Below are 17552 nucleotides of genomic sequence, written 5' to 3' on the forward strand. Positions count from 1 at the left end.
GATGGATCTAATATAAACACATCAAGCCTTTTTTAATCTTGAAAAAAAAAGGATACATTGAAAAATAGAGAATGAGGAGGGAATTTAAGAGATTGGCGGAAGAGATAGAAAGAGAATAATACTATTTTTAATACCTTTTTGATGATTTTAGAAATAAGGTATTTTTTTTATAAATAAAAACGCCGAAAAAACAATGTTCTATTTGTGTGCGTGTATTTATGAATATTTTAGACAAATTAGACTCTTTCTCAGTCTATATAATCCTACTGGTTGAGACTATGAGAGGGCACTCTGCCTTCAGCCATGGCTTTCAATCTTCCCCCAAAGCCTCCCTCCTCTTCCTCTGTCTCACCGGAGAAACAACAGCTGCCGGTATTAGGAAGCGATGTAACAACCAGCCTCTGCCTCCTTCCACATGGCGGCCGCCCCCTCGACAAGGATGCCGTGCTGCAAAGGATACGCCACCGGAGGCACATGTTCCACACTAGTCTTACTCAACCGCCACCACTGCCCCTCCTCTGCAAGGACGCTGACTGCGGCAATGATGCTCTGGCCGACGACATATGGCTGGAGACAGATGCCTTCTCCTCCCCTTGATCCATCTGTATTACTACATACACTTAATAAAACTGGAGAATTAAATACTTAATCAGTAACATAGCAATGGATCAACTTCATGAATGAAACGGAGTAAGTTCTTCCTATTTCAGTATCAAATTCCTGGTTTCAAAAATCTTGTATCATTAAAATATGCATTCAGTGGGGAACAGTGAGCCGAAGAAATCTACACGTAGATAAGATATGGTGTTTGTTGAGAGATGAATGAGATTATCACTATAGGAAGGAAACCTAATTATCCACAGCTTGTGATGTATAATAAATAATATAAAGGTGGAAGCATTGTTTAAGTTTGCTAGCACAGAAACCATGGAGACTGCATCAGATGCATTTTATTGAGAGTGACAGGCAATTAGTAGTTTGCTTTGTTTTTTTTTTCCTATTTTTTTGTGCCAATTAACAGAGTGGCAATGACACAACCCAGATATAATGCTATCTGAATAGATCTTAAATCTAAATCACAAATCTTATAAAATATAAAGAACCTCAAATCATCTGAACTTACAGTTCTGATGCAATCTTTTTAGTTGAAATAACTTGTTAAACTGAAGCACAATCCTCGCTGTCACTGCTGAATAAACTATAGTCACTGTCAGAAACACACTGGATGTCGAGAGACAGTTGGAAAACTTCAGAGAATTCTTTCATTAGGGATTCATGTGTCAAGTCCATCAATGGCATATCACCGACATTCCAGTTTGGTGAAGTCTGCAACGCATTTTTCAGACTACAAACTCCTCTGTCGCGTAGGCCGCAGGGGACAATGAACTGAAAAGGAGTCAAATCTGTGGTAACATTCAGCGCAAGGCCATGATAGGTTATCCACTGAGAAGCTCGAATCCCAATCGCAGCAATCTTTTGGTTTCCTGTTGTCGTTTTCAGTCCAACTTAGCACAGACAATTGATTCAAATGTAGAAGTGCATTAAATAAGAACCAGAAACAGCATATAGATGTTGCTTTCGAATGGGATGGCTTTGTCCTAAGCATGGGCAAGGCATTGACATAGATGGAAACAAGGAAGTGTGAGATGATAGAAGAACAAAACTAAGGGACATACCGATCCAAACTCCAGTTAGACTCTCATGTCTTGCGGCCTTTATAGAGAAAGTGGACGATAGGACCCGGATGACTACTTCTTCAAGTGACCGGAGGTACCAGTGCAGATCCATTTTGTGATGCCTTAAATTGAGGATAGGATACATAACCAGCTATGGAGGAAGAAAATAAACTAATCATTACCAAATAAAGAAAAATATATGCAAGCAATAACACCACCAAATGTTTCTCATATAATCAATTCAACGGCAGAAGTTAAATCAGTGCTCAGATATAAAAACATATATATGATCAGAATTATGACATAAAACAGCATATTAGTTGTTAAGACTCGCATAAACAAGAAGTTAGGGCAGGGACACTGCACAAAAATAATTGAGCGCAATGAACACAACACACACTGAAAAAAATTCACTATGAATAGTTTGCGTTATAGAAAACCAAAAAAATCTACTACTTCAACCAAAGGTTTATAGAAATGTGGAATACGTATACAATACAGCTACACAGAAAATGTGAAACTGATTATCTGAGTACATGGAGAAACCTGGCCAGGGCCATGATATGTGACCTCCCCACCACGCTCAGTCCGATAAACATCATAGGGACTATCTTGTATATCAAAATTCAAGTGCTCCTCTGAACTACCTGTCCCTAGTGTATAAACTGGAGGGTGCTGAAGGACTAATAACATGTCAGAATTATCTTCATCTTTCCTTGCTAAAGTTTGTCTCCTAGCTACAATTGATTTTTGCCAAGACCATGCTTCCGTGTAAGGAACAACCTGTTTGTGCATATCAAAATATTTACACCTGCTTGGTACAAAAGAAAGGACCTCAGTTAAAGAAAATTTAACAAGGGATTGTAGTTTATTTTCAAAGTGTCATAGAAAATCAACTAGAAGTTGGTGGAGAGGAAATATAAGATATGAAACACCAGATGCAGCAGCTTCTTTGCTGCGCAGATAGTACTGCTTGTTATTTTATGAGAGAAAAAAAAAACATAGATTGCAAAATAAACCAGTTAAGACTTCAACTGAAATTTTTTGGTGATCTATGAAACTCGCATGCATATAAAATAGAAGACAAAGCTAGAAATGACTACATGAGAAAATTTTAACAATATATATTGAAGTTGAAGATATAATGTGTACTAGATTATTGCTGTAAGTATTCAGATAAAGCAATAACAATATAGTTGTCATTTTACAAGTCCCCAGATCTTCCAAAATGAGAAGACAAATGCCAAACAAATATCACTTTGCAGATCAGTTTCAATTAAAATTGAAGAAAAAATGTCAACAAAGATGGTTTTAACTCTGTTGTGAAAGACATAGGAATTTAACATCAAACTGAATATCAAACAAAAGGGAAGACAAATTTGGATATGAAAATATCAGAGCAGTGGCAATGTACATCAATATTGAGGCAAACCACAAATTGTGCACGACAGTTACTTAAAAGTTTTCCATTGATCAATAATTCTAGACTTTGATTTTATTAGGAATGAAAAATGTACATCATATCATGTCAAATTCTCAGGACTATAAACAAATGAATAGGCAAGTGGAAACAGATCCTAATAAAAACACCAAAGAAAAGAAATCTGAAACCAAGGAAATCAATAACCATATGGGGTTGAAACTGCATAAAGTCTCAGTAAAAAATGGAATCTCAAAAGGCAAGTTCTGCATCACAGAGCATGAAATAATGCCATTATCTAACATTTTTAAGAGAAATTACACCAGTATGTAGTAAATAATTGCAGTAATCAGCTAACCTTCTGTTTGAATCCTGCTTAAATGTTGTAACTTCCGTATCAGGCCCATTCGAGAATCTCAAACGGACAGATGATTGATTTTTTACTTTGGCGTGAAGTGGTGGAGGAGAAGCAATGGACCAATGATTCGTTATCGACATATTGTATCACCTAGACACAGAGGATTTATGCTGTTACATTTCAGTAACAATTCGAATCGATTGTAAACGAATGAGTTTACAATTGCAGCGACATGATTACTTAAAAGGTGAAAAATTGTTCAACTTGAGCAAAATCTAACGATTATCACGAAATATGAAGAGCAAGGAAATGGATCAAATGCCTAATCTACACTTATCACCTTCCGCTTCACTTCCGGCTATAAATCAACAAACAAAGGGGTATCGATCACCATGATCCTAGAAAATGAATCGAAACCTAGATCCAGCCCCCAAAGATGTCATTTTTCGCATGGGAAAAAACCTACAGATTCGGATGCAAGTACCATACCTTTAAAATCGAGCTCAAAAGTCCAATCCCACGCGACGGGCGAACATCGATAGCTCCGAAAGAAAGGTGGCCGATCCACAGCATCTCTATGAGAACAATCGTTCCACAGTCGACTAATCAGATGGCGGCCGGTTGGAGGCTTGGAGCTCACCGGCCAAATTGGCGGCATTGCAACCTCCGCCAAAGCCCTAAATGGGCTGGGCAGTACAAATCAAGGCCCAATTGATAGACAAAAAACAAAGGGCATTTTCGTAAAACCAGAGAGTTACACTAACCCTATCTCTCTCTATAAATAATAACGAAACCCCATGTGCTTATGTCCATCGCTGCGGGTGAAAAGTCATTTTAGCGCCGCTGCAGTACGGTATGTTCCTTCCCTTCTCCACCACCCCTCGTTGTCTTCGATTGATCTTTTGGATTTCTTGGTGATGAGATAAATGATAGATGACGAGTCCGATTTAATCCATTCCATTCAACATGAGGACGAATCGAGGCATTTGTCTGAAAGAAATCTTGTCTCTTTTCTTCTTTTTCGTTTTAATTTCACCTCACATTCTATTTTCGGTTCATTCTCAATCTTTGGATTTCTTGGTGATGAGATAAATGATAGATGACGAGTCCGATTTAATCCATTCCATTCAACATGCATGAGGACGAATCGAGGCATTTGTCTGAAAGAAATCCTGTCTCTTTCTTCTTTTTCGTTCTAATTGCATTTCATACTCATTTTGATTGGCATTATGATGAATATCTCATATCAATTCTGAGAATTTTTTTATCTGACAGAATTTAAACCTCCTACTCATTCTGAATGCTAATCCGAGTTCTCTTCAGCAATGTAGATTGTTGTTCTCCATTCTCCATTATATTTGTTGTCCGATCATGCTCGTCATGTTATGGAACTTCAATCTTTTTTCTATTGAATTTTCTTTTTAGAACGTTATCTACAAAATCTGATTGCGGATAGAGTTTTGTCAAGAATCCATTAATCAATGTGTTTGTATTTGTATTAATCTATCTTTAATTCTTTCATCATTAATCGATGGTGATAAAGGAATAATTTGGTTTGTGAGTGCTTCTCGATTGATGGAGTTTCGATAAGGTTTTACATTGTTGTTTTGTTAATTGTGAAAATAGTTCTTTTATATGATCCAAACGGAAAGCAAGCGAACCAAATGAACCTGACAAACCTACAATTGAGCGAATCAGATGTGCTCGAAGATGATTGTAGTCAGAACAGATTGTGCAATGCTAAAGGCCAACAAATCAGGTGAATCAAGCATGTTATTTCTAGGGATGTAAATGAGTCGAACAGAACCGAATAGTATTAGGCTCGAGCTCGGCACGTTTTAGAATTATTAAGTTCGCGAACAGTTCGAGCTTGGTTCGTTATTAGCTCAATTATCAACTAACTCGTTAAGCGAGCTCAGGCTCGTTTAGAGTTCGTTTTTGATTCGTTTTAGAGTTCGTTTTTTGACTCATTTTAAAGCTCATTTTAAGATTCGTTTTAGAGTTTGTTTTTTAGTTTGGTTTAAGGTTTGTTTTTTTGATTCGCAAGTCTATAAACGAATATGTTCGCGAGCTCACGAGCTGAAATCCTTAAACTTGAGTTCGGCTCGATAAAATTGTTGAGCTTGAAATCGAGTTCGAGTTTGGTTTGATAAGATGAACGAACTCGAACGAGTTTTTTATTGAACGAGTTTTGAATAACTCATGAACCGTTTGATTCATTTACATTTCTAGTTATTTCTGTTTTCTGCCTCAGTTAAGAGGGTCTTGTATATATCTCTGTCATAAATAACCTCATCCAAAATATTGTAAAATGAATTCAGAATGCTTAATATTTGCTTATGCCTCATGTCCTAATGATCAATGTCAAGTCACAAGGAGTATTGCAACCATAATTAGGATTGAATTGTCAATCCTATTAAAAACTTTTAAAATTTAATTTAATATTTATCAATAAATAAAAATTAAATTAATTTATTATTTATTAGAATTTAAAAAAAAATTATCAATATTGATATTAATAAATAATAGATTGAAAATGTACATAATAAATAAATAAAATTTATTTATAATTTTTAAAATTAAATATATATATATATATATATATATATAGTACTGTTCTGCTGACCCGGTCACAGGCGTGGGCATCTGGAAGGGAAATTTTATTAATTGAAATCGAATATAATTTATAAATCAATGTTAAAGAGAAAATTTTCAAATCATAATTTTAATTTTGTATGAAATCTTCAATTCTAAAAAATTATATGTAAAGTTTTATTTATTTCAACTTCCTTATATAAATATTGTTATCTAATTATTTCTTATATTTTTTAGGTGCAAAAGGTTTAAAAATGAATATAATTCTTTTTAAAAATAGTACTTTAGATTAGAATTGAATATATTTTTTATTAAATTGAGTATAATTTTATTTTATTTTAATATAATTTTTTTTAAAATGTATTACCATTTAAAGAAAATTTGTATATTTTCTATCTAATTAGTATTATTTATAAATAGTTTAAAAATAAATATAATTTTTATTAAATTTATTATTTTAAATTAGAATTGAGTATATTTTTTATTAAATTGAGCATGATTTTTTTTCTTACTTAATATAATTTTTTTAAAATTTAATATTATTTTAAAAAAATTATTATATTTTTTATCAAATTAAATATCATTGATAAAATATCATTTAAAGAAAATTTAATATATTTCTCATCCAATTGAGGTAAAAAAAAAAATTGTATTCAATTTAATAAAAAATATATTAAAAGAAATTGTACTCAATTTAATAAAAAATATAATAAATTTTAATTTAATATATTTTAAATTTTTTATATTTAAAATATCAGGGATAATTAAATAAGTATATTAGATTAGGAGTGAAAATAAAGATTTTTTTAAAGGAGTGCATGTAAAATTATTTTTGTCAATGAGGACTGAATGTAAATTTTTCCTTAAATCAATTTAGTGTGTACTTGTTGCTCTCCTCTCCTCGCAAGGCATTCACCACTGTTGCTCCTCTCTTGGCCTCGCTCATACGTAGCCTCACTGCTCTCTTCTCCATCGAGTGAGAACAGCAGGCATCGGCATCTCCTCGTGCGTCCTCCGCAAACTGCAAGAACAGCCATGAGAAACTTGCAATAACATTCACATCCCCCTCTGCAGGCCGTTGCAACTGAACACTTGTCAGTATTGCTTCTCTTTTTCTTTCATGCTTTGGAAAAACTACGATGTATGATAACAATTACAGCTTACCAGAGCACAAGTAATAACATCTTAGATAAAGTTGCACAGCACTAGCAAGCGTACTAAGAAGGAACAATCAAGAACTAACAAAGGCCCACGGCACTTGTGATTTGTCAATTCAATGGGATTCTATTCACAATCAACCTATAAAGAACAACAGCAGCAATCATGATAACGCGGAAACAATGACAGTACTTCAGATTGCAAACTGCCTAGAACCAAACAAGGCTAGCAATTACCAGAGCACTAACAAGAAATAGCAATGCCTTGAGATAGACATCAGCTTGTTGCCCATTGTGAACTTCCCGGAGAAATCCATGAACATGATGCCCCCCGTGGAATGCATGGCCATACCCGTAATGAAAACCGGCGTCGAGGCCATAAGCTGCAGTTGCAGCGGGGAATCCATTAACTTGAAAGCTAAAATGCGGGAACAAGCCACCGATGGCAGCAGAGAATGTGTAGTTACCAAACCTAGTGCTGGCCATCGGAGCTCCGCCCATGAACCATGGATTCCCATGGTGGAAGTTGTTTGGGTCAGGCGGCGGCAGTGCTGTTGCGGGCCTCTGCCCAGCTGGGCGGTGAGGAATGTTCATACTAGGTGACGTTTTCGACTGTGGGTCAGTGGAACTCTTCCCTCGGCCATAGAGAGGTGCCAGCTTTTCTTCCTTGATGATGGCCTTGCAGACAGGGCATTCAGAAGATTGAGCGTGAACATGGAGCCATTCGTAGAGGCAGGCCCAGTAGAGGTGACAGCAGAGGGTCACCACATGGGTCCTGGGCCAGCTCAAAGTAGATGTTGCATTCAAAGCTGCCTGCATCATTGCTGCCACTGTTTCCGCTGAAGGAAGAGTTCTGCGAATCCCCACTAGATGAAGACGACGACTCCCCAATTTCACTTGCCATCTATGATGCCGCAAAATCGAAACTTGCAAAACGAGAAGAAAAGAAACAACCAACGAGGAGGAGGATACAACAAAACCTGATCGGAATTGAAAACACTGATTCAACGAATTATTCGACGGGGATTCAATGAATCGTCGAACAACCAAACCCTAGCATATACTCGCGAATGCGGAATCAAAATCGAATGTATCCAACGAGATGCCTTTGCGAGATCATAATTCCCATAATACGCGTAATTTCTATCGTTCTAGGATTGAACTCGACAACACAGATAGATCTCAGACGCGAAAGAGACAAATATGTGAGTTTCACCCACAAAAGAAAATCTCACGAAATCACAAACAAAAACCTAATTGATAGCAAGAGTATAGAACAAGGAGTACCTGGAACCGAAAACGATCGGGACGAGGCGAAGAGAGACTTCAAACAGTCGCAAATTGAGGAAGGAGATGAAGACGAAATAGATTTGTGAATGACACGCGTTCCTCGATGTCTAGGGTGGAGGAAGCTTCCAGATACTTTCATCGTCGCGACATTATCAGATCTTTTTTATCCAACGGGTTCGGGTACGGTTCAAACCCATTAGAATTAATTTTGATAATTTGCCTTTTCTTCAAAATGACGTCTCCTAAGTTTCAATCTCCAAACTTCATTAAAAAAATGTGAATATCTAAATATAACATAATATTGAATAGTTTTTTTAATTCAATATCACGTTTTATTTTTACGAAAATTTCCATAATATACCTATTTTATGTTAATCCAATTGGTTGCTCAATTTTTATTAAAAAAAATTTGAAATTTGCACAATATTTTTGTCATGAATGTAAAGCATTCTAAAGATGTATGAGAAGAATAAAATATAGTATATATGAGGTTAACGAGATTAACCTTGTTTGCTCTGTATCATTCGATGGAATAAAACATATTATATGTCAGATTAACAATTCCTCCATATCAGTTGATGGCAAAGAAAAATGAAAGAGAAAGCGTAAATAAAGGGAGCATATTTATCTTCTTCACACGCATCAGGAAAATTGCACCACAGACGTTTTTTCAATTTTTTTTTTGATTAAAATTGAGTTTTAGTTTTGATGAATTAACAGTTAGAATTTTTTTTAATAAGAAGTTAACTTTAAAATATTAGATTGATAGACTATTCGCTATGAATATTTTCTTATTTACTCTAATAAAAGATAGGAAATTTCCTCGGACAGAAATTAGTCATCCTTGAGATTAATCAAAGTAAATTGGATATGCCAATTAAAAACAAATACTAAAAATAGTATTAACAACACCATGAAGGCTAATCCTAACAGATTGATTCTCATTCTCCTTCACTTAGCTCCTGGTTGACCACGAACTTTCCTGTGGTTACAAATAGGAGAAGGCTAAGGGTAGATGAGATTTAGATAAAGACATCTCGAGAGAGAAAGTGTTGACCATGAAAAAGTATAATTGAGGCTAGGACTAGAGTTGTTAGACAGTCAATCCGTGGTGCGATAGATTAATCCATGAGGGATCAATAATTTGACGAGATGGGACGGGCCTATCTATCATTTTGGCAGATTTAAAAATCTCCAACCCAATTCAAAGCAAGTTACAGGTGGTTGGCTAACCCAGGGGTTTATAAAAAAATTTACAAAAATAATAATGAAACTTCATATCTTTTTATTTCAAAAAAGTTTCATCAATTACATGTATCTAAAACAAATATTTTAAATATAAATGATCACAAATGAAAACTCCTATTTGATGAGAAATATTATTTTATTTTAAAATTATAATAAAGAAAATAATAAATTGATATAAAACTTTACTTACATGTGTTTCTCAATCCATGGGTCAATCCAAGCTTGTCACAGGTAAAATTGCATGATTGGTCAGCCCACGACGAACTTGGGTTGATTAAATTTCAACTCAATCCGCTAAATTATTTGATAGAACGGGCTAACTTACAAGCTTAACTCAAATTGGCAGCTCTAGCTATTATAGGAATGGTTGAATTAAAGTATATTGATTTTTTATATATACTAGTGTGATCGTGCACACGCGTTGCGTGTGTAATATAATAATATATAAATTATTTGGGCCCCAGCAATAAACTATTGTAATGGGCATCCCTATGAAAAAAATTATTTTAATTTAATATTATACTTATCTTAGTAAAAAAAACTAAGAAAAGTATATTTTTTAACATCGTCGGCTTAAAATATTTATAGAAGTTTCTTTTACCATAGTGTTATCAATTCTAAGATGTGGGACTAAAGAGAACTTTATTTTTTTATATAAAACAACCAAAGAAAATTAATGATGAGAAAAATTCATAATAATACGCCGTAACTGAGTCTCGAACTCTAGATCACTGATTGTTTCGCTTGTGGAATTACTAATAAATATTGAAATTATTTTTAGTGTGAATAGAAAAAAGGACAGTAACGTAAATTAATTTTAGGTTTCACCAAAGTTAGTTAGTAAAGAGGGGAGATTTTTAATAAAATAGTAAGATATAAATATCAAGTATCCATATCCTACTATTCGAATATTTTTGAAATAGACCGTCTATCCCATAGTTTGCCTATAAAAAAAAAATTCAAGAAACATGGTAGCCCCTTATATGACGCTTTAGTTTCACTAGTAATTCAATAATCATAGATATATATATGCGTAGGAATTAATGTTAGATAATTTATGTGGACTAGCATAATCAATTGGATGCTATTGGGCTTAGCTATAATGGGTAGGCTTGGCCCATTATTTCCTAATTTCTGCAGAGACCCCTACTCCTAACCCTTATTTTAAATGTGGATTGTCGCCCCATTGAGATGAACATGTACTTTTGTCGACTCGGGTGATAGGAGCAGTTCCTCTCTATTTTTCCTCTCTATTGTTTAGGTTTCTCTCACAGAAACAAAGATGAACTCATCGACATCTTCTGCTCTAGGTATTTTTTTTTTAACATCTAATTATATCTATCGTGTTTTTCCTCATTTGTTATATCTTGAATTAAATTTTGTAGATTATCATTTGGTATCAGAGCCAAGTTAACTAATTCTAATATGACAATGAGTTTTTCCTTCTTCAATCAATTCTTTTCCCTAAATTGATTTTGTGATTTGGAGAAAATCATCGCGTTGCGATTTGATGCATCCCCGGCCATTGGGTGAGTTCCTCCGTGACCTTCATGAAGAACATGATTGCCTTCACATCACTTGTATCTATTCATATAAATAATATGATTCCTTTTTGATATTTTCCTGACAGCAGATTAAATATTTAAATGTTTATTAAACAGTAATTCACGATCGAATAAATATTTAATATCATGGCTTTCGTCAACATCGTATTTATAATTATAACATAATTATAAATCTTCAAAAATAAATAAATAAATAAATAAATTATATCGTGCGCATTTAGCACGGCGCTTGATGGAAGAACCATCTTCTTCAGTTTTAACTGCAATAGTCCACAGAATAATTTAAAAGAAGTCTTTTAAATTTAAGACCAATTTTGTATTGTTGTTGATATTTTTTTTCATAGTTGTGAGCTCGCCTTTGCGAGACGGATTATGATAAAATATTATTGTTGGAAAATTGTTATTAATGTGACATTAGGAATTATTTTAATAATGCACTTACCCTATCGGTCACCCTCCGTAGCGATGCGGCCGTGTAATTGCGCGATCCATTAAATTTGATCGTATCTCATTCTTGGGAGAGCTGAGACACGTGTGGAGCCTTTCGATCAGATTCTGGATTCATGATTGATTTCCTCACAGTAATTCACTTTGCCTACAAGTGGGTTAATCGGATGGGTTTACATTCCTAACTATAGGCAGTTATTTTTTCCAAAAATATAAAATAAAATATTTTTCAAAATATATTACTCAATTATATACAAATTAATTTTTTAATTAACGATCAAAATGAAACCAAAGTTATGGATGGATATTAATGTTTAGTCCCACATATAAAATTTCATGATTTTTGATCAATATAAAATATAAATATGGTCAAGAGATTATAAAGCTTATGGAATGAAGTGATAGAATATTTGGGTCCAAGAAAATCCCTGGGTCACCCACCGCCATCCTTGGGAGGGATGATCCATGATCTCCATTGATTGAACCCTTCTTGATCCAATCAGAAGGTGAGGTCTGTGCTTGTTGTGGAGTTTCTTTGGTTCCGGCAGCTACTCCATAGAGCAGAACACTTTGTTCCAGCATCAATAGGGGGCTGTGAGGTTAAGGTATGGTGTAGGATTTTTGATTGGGTAGTAGATCATCATGTAGTTTGGTTATTTTAGATGGTTATGCCTGTTGTGGATGAATTAGGGTTTATGTATTGATTGGGTAGTAGATCATCATGTAGTTTGGTTATTTTAGATGGTTATGCCTGTTGTGGATGAATTAGGGTTTATGTATTGGTTGAGTAGTTGGATGTAGATTTGATCTTAGATGTAGACCATTGTTGGATTTGATTATTTAGGTTTGGATTCTAGTAGTGATTGTTTGTGATTAGATCTAATCGCTTAGATTAACCTAAATGGAATGATTAGGGTTAAGACAAGTAACCCTAATCGACTATTGGATTTAATTTAGGTATTAGATAACTAATCTAATTGGTAATTAAGGATTAGGAAATTATTCCTAATTAACCGTTAGAAAGGTGGAGGGTTATAGGTTAGGGTTTGTCCCTAAATTTCTGTTTAGGATTTATTTAGCTATTTGTTTGTATTCTAGCTAAATAAATGGAAATGTATTTATTGACACAGGACTCTGATTCGAGACGGCGTCTCGACGTCGACCTTGGATTACGTGATTTGTACCTTCTATTTGAGGCGGGTACCCTCTGACTTATCTTTTGATAATGTCTTATGATATGTGTAGCTTATATATATTTGCTAGTGGCAGATAGTAGATTATTTTCTTCCCTTGGTCTTAGCTAGTTGATACCTATCACATGCTTCACCTGCTAGTTGCTTTACTTTAGGATTGGATACTGTTACCGCTTGCCATGTGTATATGTTCATAGAGATGTATATCTATAGTGCTCTACTCTACTGAATAGTTGTTGTACATGTGTGATACATGCTCTTGGATTCATGATACTTATATCCTTGTTATATGTGAGGTCTTTGGATTTATGCTGTTTTATATCATGGTTATATATATGCGTTTACCTTTTGGGCACACACATATACGGAGGAGGCTATGTTCAGGTATGACATACTGTAGCCGCATGCACCATATTGCATGATTGCACGCTGGGCGATTGACGACTCCATTATTGTTGAGCTCGTCGGCCGGCTACATGGACCCGCACACAACGTGTTCACTGCATGGGTAGTGGCACAGCACTCAGGGTGTGTAGGGTAGATTGCCCGGTAGTGCTCCGCTAGGACGCTCATGGGTAGCGTGACAGGAGCGTGGTAGCACACCGGGGTCCCTCCCCGTCATTGCGTACCGGGAGATGAGAGCGTTACGCTCCCTCACTATGTTTGAGGCAGGAGGATAGGTGTACTCCGACAGCATCCCGTCCACTCGGTCACTCATCAGGGGTAGTGACGGCAGAGTGCACGGTTGTCACAGCCCTACCCACTCGGTCTCACCATTGTGTGTGAGACGGCTGAGCATGGCAGTAGGGGTGACCAGGACATGTCATTTGCATCATATGCACAGATTACATTATTTATGATTGATGCATTTTGGTGATTGCATATGATTGACATGCATATAGGTTATATGATTTTGCTCTGACTATTTTTATCTGTGTATGCTCACAGTCATTCGCCCGAGCCTCGCAGGTGAGTATAGTTTATTTCAGTTATGCACTTCTTATATTCTTGCAGTAGATTGTATTTCATGCTTATTGTTGGTTACTGCAGTTTATTTAGTCTTGCATACCTGTTATACTTAGGAGACTGTACTATATAGATTGGTACTGTCAGGAAACTGTACTATAGATCCTATGGTTTAGGAGACTGTACCTTAGGACATTACTGGTAGTTATATATTGCTGTACATGTCTATTGGTTTACCAGCTGAGTTCTTTGAACTCACCCCGTTGTTACCATTTTTTTCCAGGTTGAGGCCGTCGGGAGATATTCCAGTCGCTAGCCCCATTAGCGCGAGGATTTTCTTTGTCGGATTTATTCTGCTTTTGCGTCTTATATACTGGTATTGTGGGTTTGTATTGTGGACTTTATGTCGAACCTTTGGGTTTGCTGCTTTTGTTTTCCGCTGCAGATTTTCACACTACTTCGTGGATTTGTTTTCTTCGTTGTAGTGGAGTATGATGTGCACGTATATCTTTGTTGGTTTTATATCGTTCTACCTTATTAAACTGCGTGGATTGAGTATATGTTGAGCTGTGTGGAATATTGATATAAACTGCGTGGTTTGTTTCTTATTTGTACTGTGTTGTTCTGGCCGAGTGTGGCCGAGGTATAGATATATGTATACTGAGATTCATATTGTCCGCCGTACAGGGGAGATGCTGCCGAAATTTCTTCGGACAGGGACTACCTGGAGCGTGACAATTTATTTGGTATCAGAGTCATTCGATCAGATTCTGGATTCATGACCGATTTCGTCACAGTAATTCACTTGACCTAAAAGTGGATTAATTGAACGGGGTTTACAATATTTTTCAAAATATATTACACAATTAAAGATATATTAATTTTAAAATTAATAATTAATTTTTTAATAAACGATCAAAACTAAACCAAAGTTATGGATATTAATTTTTAGTCCCACATCTAAAATTTCATGATTTTCGATCAATATAAAATATAACTATACGGTTAAGAGATCATAAAGCTTATGGAATGAAGTGATAGGATCTTTGGGTCCATGAATATTCCTCGGTCACACACTGCAATAACCATGGTTTACATTGCCATAGGTAGTTATTTTTTTTAAATATCAAATAAAATATTTTTAAAAATATATTACTCAATTATAGATATATTCATTTTAAAATTAATAATTAATTTTATAATTAAAAATCAAAACTAAACCAAAGTTATTAAATTTTATCGTATCCCATACCTGGTTGGGCTGAGACAATTTAAATTTGCTAGACTCACCTTTAGGTTCTCATTTAGCCTCTTTATGTCAGCAGAAACCACTTCAAGCAAAGAATAAACTTGGATAGAGCCACTGCTAGACACTGCAGGCTTCACGCTCGTTGGCACTCCGCCGCTCCGGACATCTACTACAAGCTCAACATGATTACAACGTGAAGAAAAACTTTAGTCGCCACATCGAAATCAACCAAGCAAACGCATAAAAATACCATCTTGGGTCGTTGAGACCATGCACCGAGCACCTACGCTGCATGCCGCGCTCGACCTCCACAGAGGTCGCACGCGCCGCCGTCCCAAGCAGCCACTCTGACTAAGATCCACGCTCGGGCACGTCAGTGACAGCATCCTTCAATGAGTCCAACAAAATTCAAAAAATCTCCGAATCCGAGAGCAAAAAGCCACCTTTTTTCTGCAGCAAGGCGCCCTTGGGGCGGGATAAGCGATGCTTGAGCTAAAAAATTGTGGAGAAAAGGCGAGGTTAGCCTTTCGATCAGATTCTGGATTCATGATCGATTTCCTCATATTAATTCACTTGGCCTACAAGTGGGTTAACGAATGGGGTATACATTCCCATAGGTAGTATTTTTTTCTTCAAAAATATCAAATAAAATATTTTTAAAAATATATTACTCAATTATAGATATATTAATTTTAAACTTAATAATTAATTTTTTAATTAACGATCAAAACTAAACCAAAGTTATGGATATTAAAGTTTAGTCCCACGTCTAAAATTTCATGATTTTCGATCAATAAAAAATATAAGTTATGGTCAAGAGATCATAAAGCCTTTGGAATGAAGTGAAAGGATCTAGCCCTATAAGTGTGTTAATTGTACGGGGTTTACATTGCCATAGGTAGTTAAATTTTAAAAAATATCAAATAAAATATTTTTCAAAATATATTACTCGATTAAAGATATATTAATTTCAAATAAAATATTTTTCAAAATATATTACTTGATTAAAGATATATTAATTTTAAAATTAGTAATTAATTTTTTAATTAACGACCAAAACTTAAACCAAAGTTATGGATATTAATGTTTAGTCTCATATCTAAAATTTCATGATTTTTGATCAATATAAAATATAACTATACGGTGAAGAGATCATAAAGCTTATGGAATGAAGTGATAGGATCTTTTGGATCCAGGAAAATCCTCAGGTCACCCACTGCAGCTATGCGATGTCGTATTACGGTCCATTAAATCTAATCGTATGCCATCCTTGGGAGGGCTGAGACACATGTGGAGCCTTTCGATCAGATTCTGGATTCATGACCGATATCCTCACAGTAATTCACTTGACCAACGAGTGTGTTAACCGGACGAGGTTTACATTCCCATAGGTAGTTATTTTTTAAAACTATCAAATAAAATATTTTTCAAATTATATTACTCAATTATAGATAAATTAAATTTAAAATTAATAATTCATTTTTTAATTAATGATCAAAACTAAACCAAAGTTATGGATATTAATATTTAGTCCCACATTTAAAATTTCATATTCTTTGATTAATGTAATATATAACTATACGATCAAGAGATAAGAAAGCCTATCGGATGAAGTGATAGGATCTGGCCCTACAAGTGGGTTAATTGGACGGGGTTTACATTCCTAAGCAGTTAATTTTTCAAAAATATCATACAAAATATATTACTCAATTAAAGATATATTAATTTTAAAATTAGTAATTAATTTTTTAATTAACGACCAAAACTTAACCAAAGTTATGGATATTAATGTTTAGTCCCATATCTAAAATTTCATGTTTTTCTATCAATATAAAATATAACTATACGGTGAAGAGATCATAAAGCTTATGTAATGAAGTGATAGGATCTTTAGATCCAAGAAAATCCTCGGGTCACCCACTGCAGCTATGCGATGTCGTATTACGATCCATTAAATCTAATCGTATGCCATCCTTGGGAGGGCTGAGATACGTGTGGAGCCTTTCGATCAGATTCTGGATTCATGACCGATATCCTCACAGTAATTCACTTGACCAACGAGTGTGTTAACCGGACGAGGTTTACATTTCAAATAAAATATTTTTCAAATTATATTACTCAATTATAGATAAATTAAATTTAAAATTAATAATTAATTTTTTAACTAACGATCAAAACTAAAACAAAGTTATGGATATTAATATTTAGTCTCACATTTAAAATTTCACGATTCTTTGATTAATGTAATATATAACTATACGGTCAAGAGATAATAAAGCGGATGAACTGATAGGATCTGACCCTACAAGTGGGTTAATTGGATGGGGTTTACATTCCTAACTCTAGGTAGTTAATTTTTCAAAAATATCAAATAAAATATTGTTCAAA

The 17552-nt window shown here is 34.8% G+C and overlaps 1 protein-coding gene, 1 long non-coding RNA gene, 3 other non-coding genes and 1 pseudogene across 7 annotated transcripts; 4 read left to right on the plus strand and 2 right to left on the minus strand.

The window, feature by feature from the left end:
- Window positions 1-163: 163 nt before the first annotated feature.
- LOC121995922 (octanoyltransferase LIP2p, chloroplastic-like) lies at window positions 164-4127 on the minus strand. Of its 3 annotated transcripts, none has more exons than XM_042549705.1 (6): window positions 3944-4127; window positions 3455-3604; window positions 2223-2487; window positions 1677-1827; window positions 1124-1484; window positions 164-610 (listed from the first exon to the last, which is right to left on the minus strand). In XM_042549705.1, the coding sequence occupies exons 2-5, from the start codon at window positions 3592-3594 to the stop codon at window positions 1159-1161; spliced, it is 882 nt and encodes a 293-aa protein (XP_042405639.1). In that variant the 5' UTR covers window positions 3595-3604; window positions 3944-4127; the 3' UTR covers window positions 164-610; window positions 1124-1158. The 3 variants fall into 3 exon arrangements, with proteins under 3 accessions (XP_042405639.1, XP_042405640.1, XP_042405638.1); XM_042549706.1 differs by having other exon boundaries at window positions 164-629; XM_042549704.1 differs by having other exon boundaries at window positions 165-602.
- A 138-nt stretch (window positions 4128-4265) lies between these two features.
- LOC121993742 lies at window positions 4266-5801 on the plus strand. Its single transcript, XR_006115390.1, has 2 exons — window positions 4266-4307; window positions 4730-5801. It is a non-coding gene; the product is annotated as an uncharacterized LOC121993742 (long non-coding RNA).
- On the plus strand, window positions 4364-4453 carry LOC121999013. Its single transcript, XR_006116781.1, has one exon. It is a non-coding gene; the product is annotated as a small nucleolar RNA SNOR75 (small nucleolar RNA).
- LOC121999016 lies at window positions 4530-4623 on the plus strand. The gene has a single exon (XR_006116784.1). It is a non-coding gene; the product is annotated as a small nucleolar RNA SNOR75 (small nucleolar RNA).
- LOC121998975 lies at window positions 4676-4754 on the plus strand. Its single transcript, XR_006116751.1, has one exon. It is a non-coding gene; the product is annotated as a small nucleolar RNA Z105 (small nucleolar RNA).
- A 1512-nt stretch (window positions 5802-7313) lies between the features above and the next one.
- Window positions 7314-8573, minus strand: LOC121993744 (annotated as a pseudogene).
- Window positions 8574-17552: the final 8979 nt, after the last annotated feature.

Source organism: Zingiber officinale, chromosome 6A, assembly GCF_018446385.1.
Source record: "Zingiber officinale cultivar Zhangliang chromosome 6A, Zo_v1.1, whole genome shotgun sequence".
NCBI classification, from domain to species: Eukaryota; Viridiplantae; Streptophyta; class Magnoliopsida; order Zingiberales; family Zingiberaceae; genus Zingiber; species Zingiber officinale.

What these genes read in the sequence shown, in the direction of transcription:
- LOC121995922 (XM_042549705.1), bottom strand. Translation starts at nt 3,594, where the DNA reads ATGTCGATAACGAATCATTGGTCCATTGCTTCTCCTCCACCACTTCAC. An exon ending in CATATCATGGCCCTGGCCAG is followed by an intron (nt 1,828 to 2,222) that starts GTTTCTCCATGT and finishes CTTCCTCCATAG; the next exon opens with CTGGTTATGTATCCTATCCT. An exon ending in TCTAACTGGAGTTTGGATCG is followed by an intron (nt 1,485 to 1,676) that starts GTATGTCCCTTA and finishes AAACGACAACAG; the next exon opens with GAAACCAAAAGATTGCTGCG.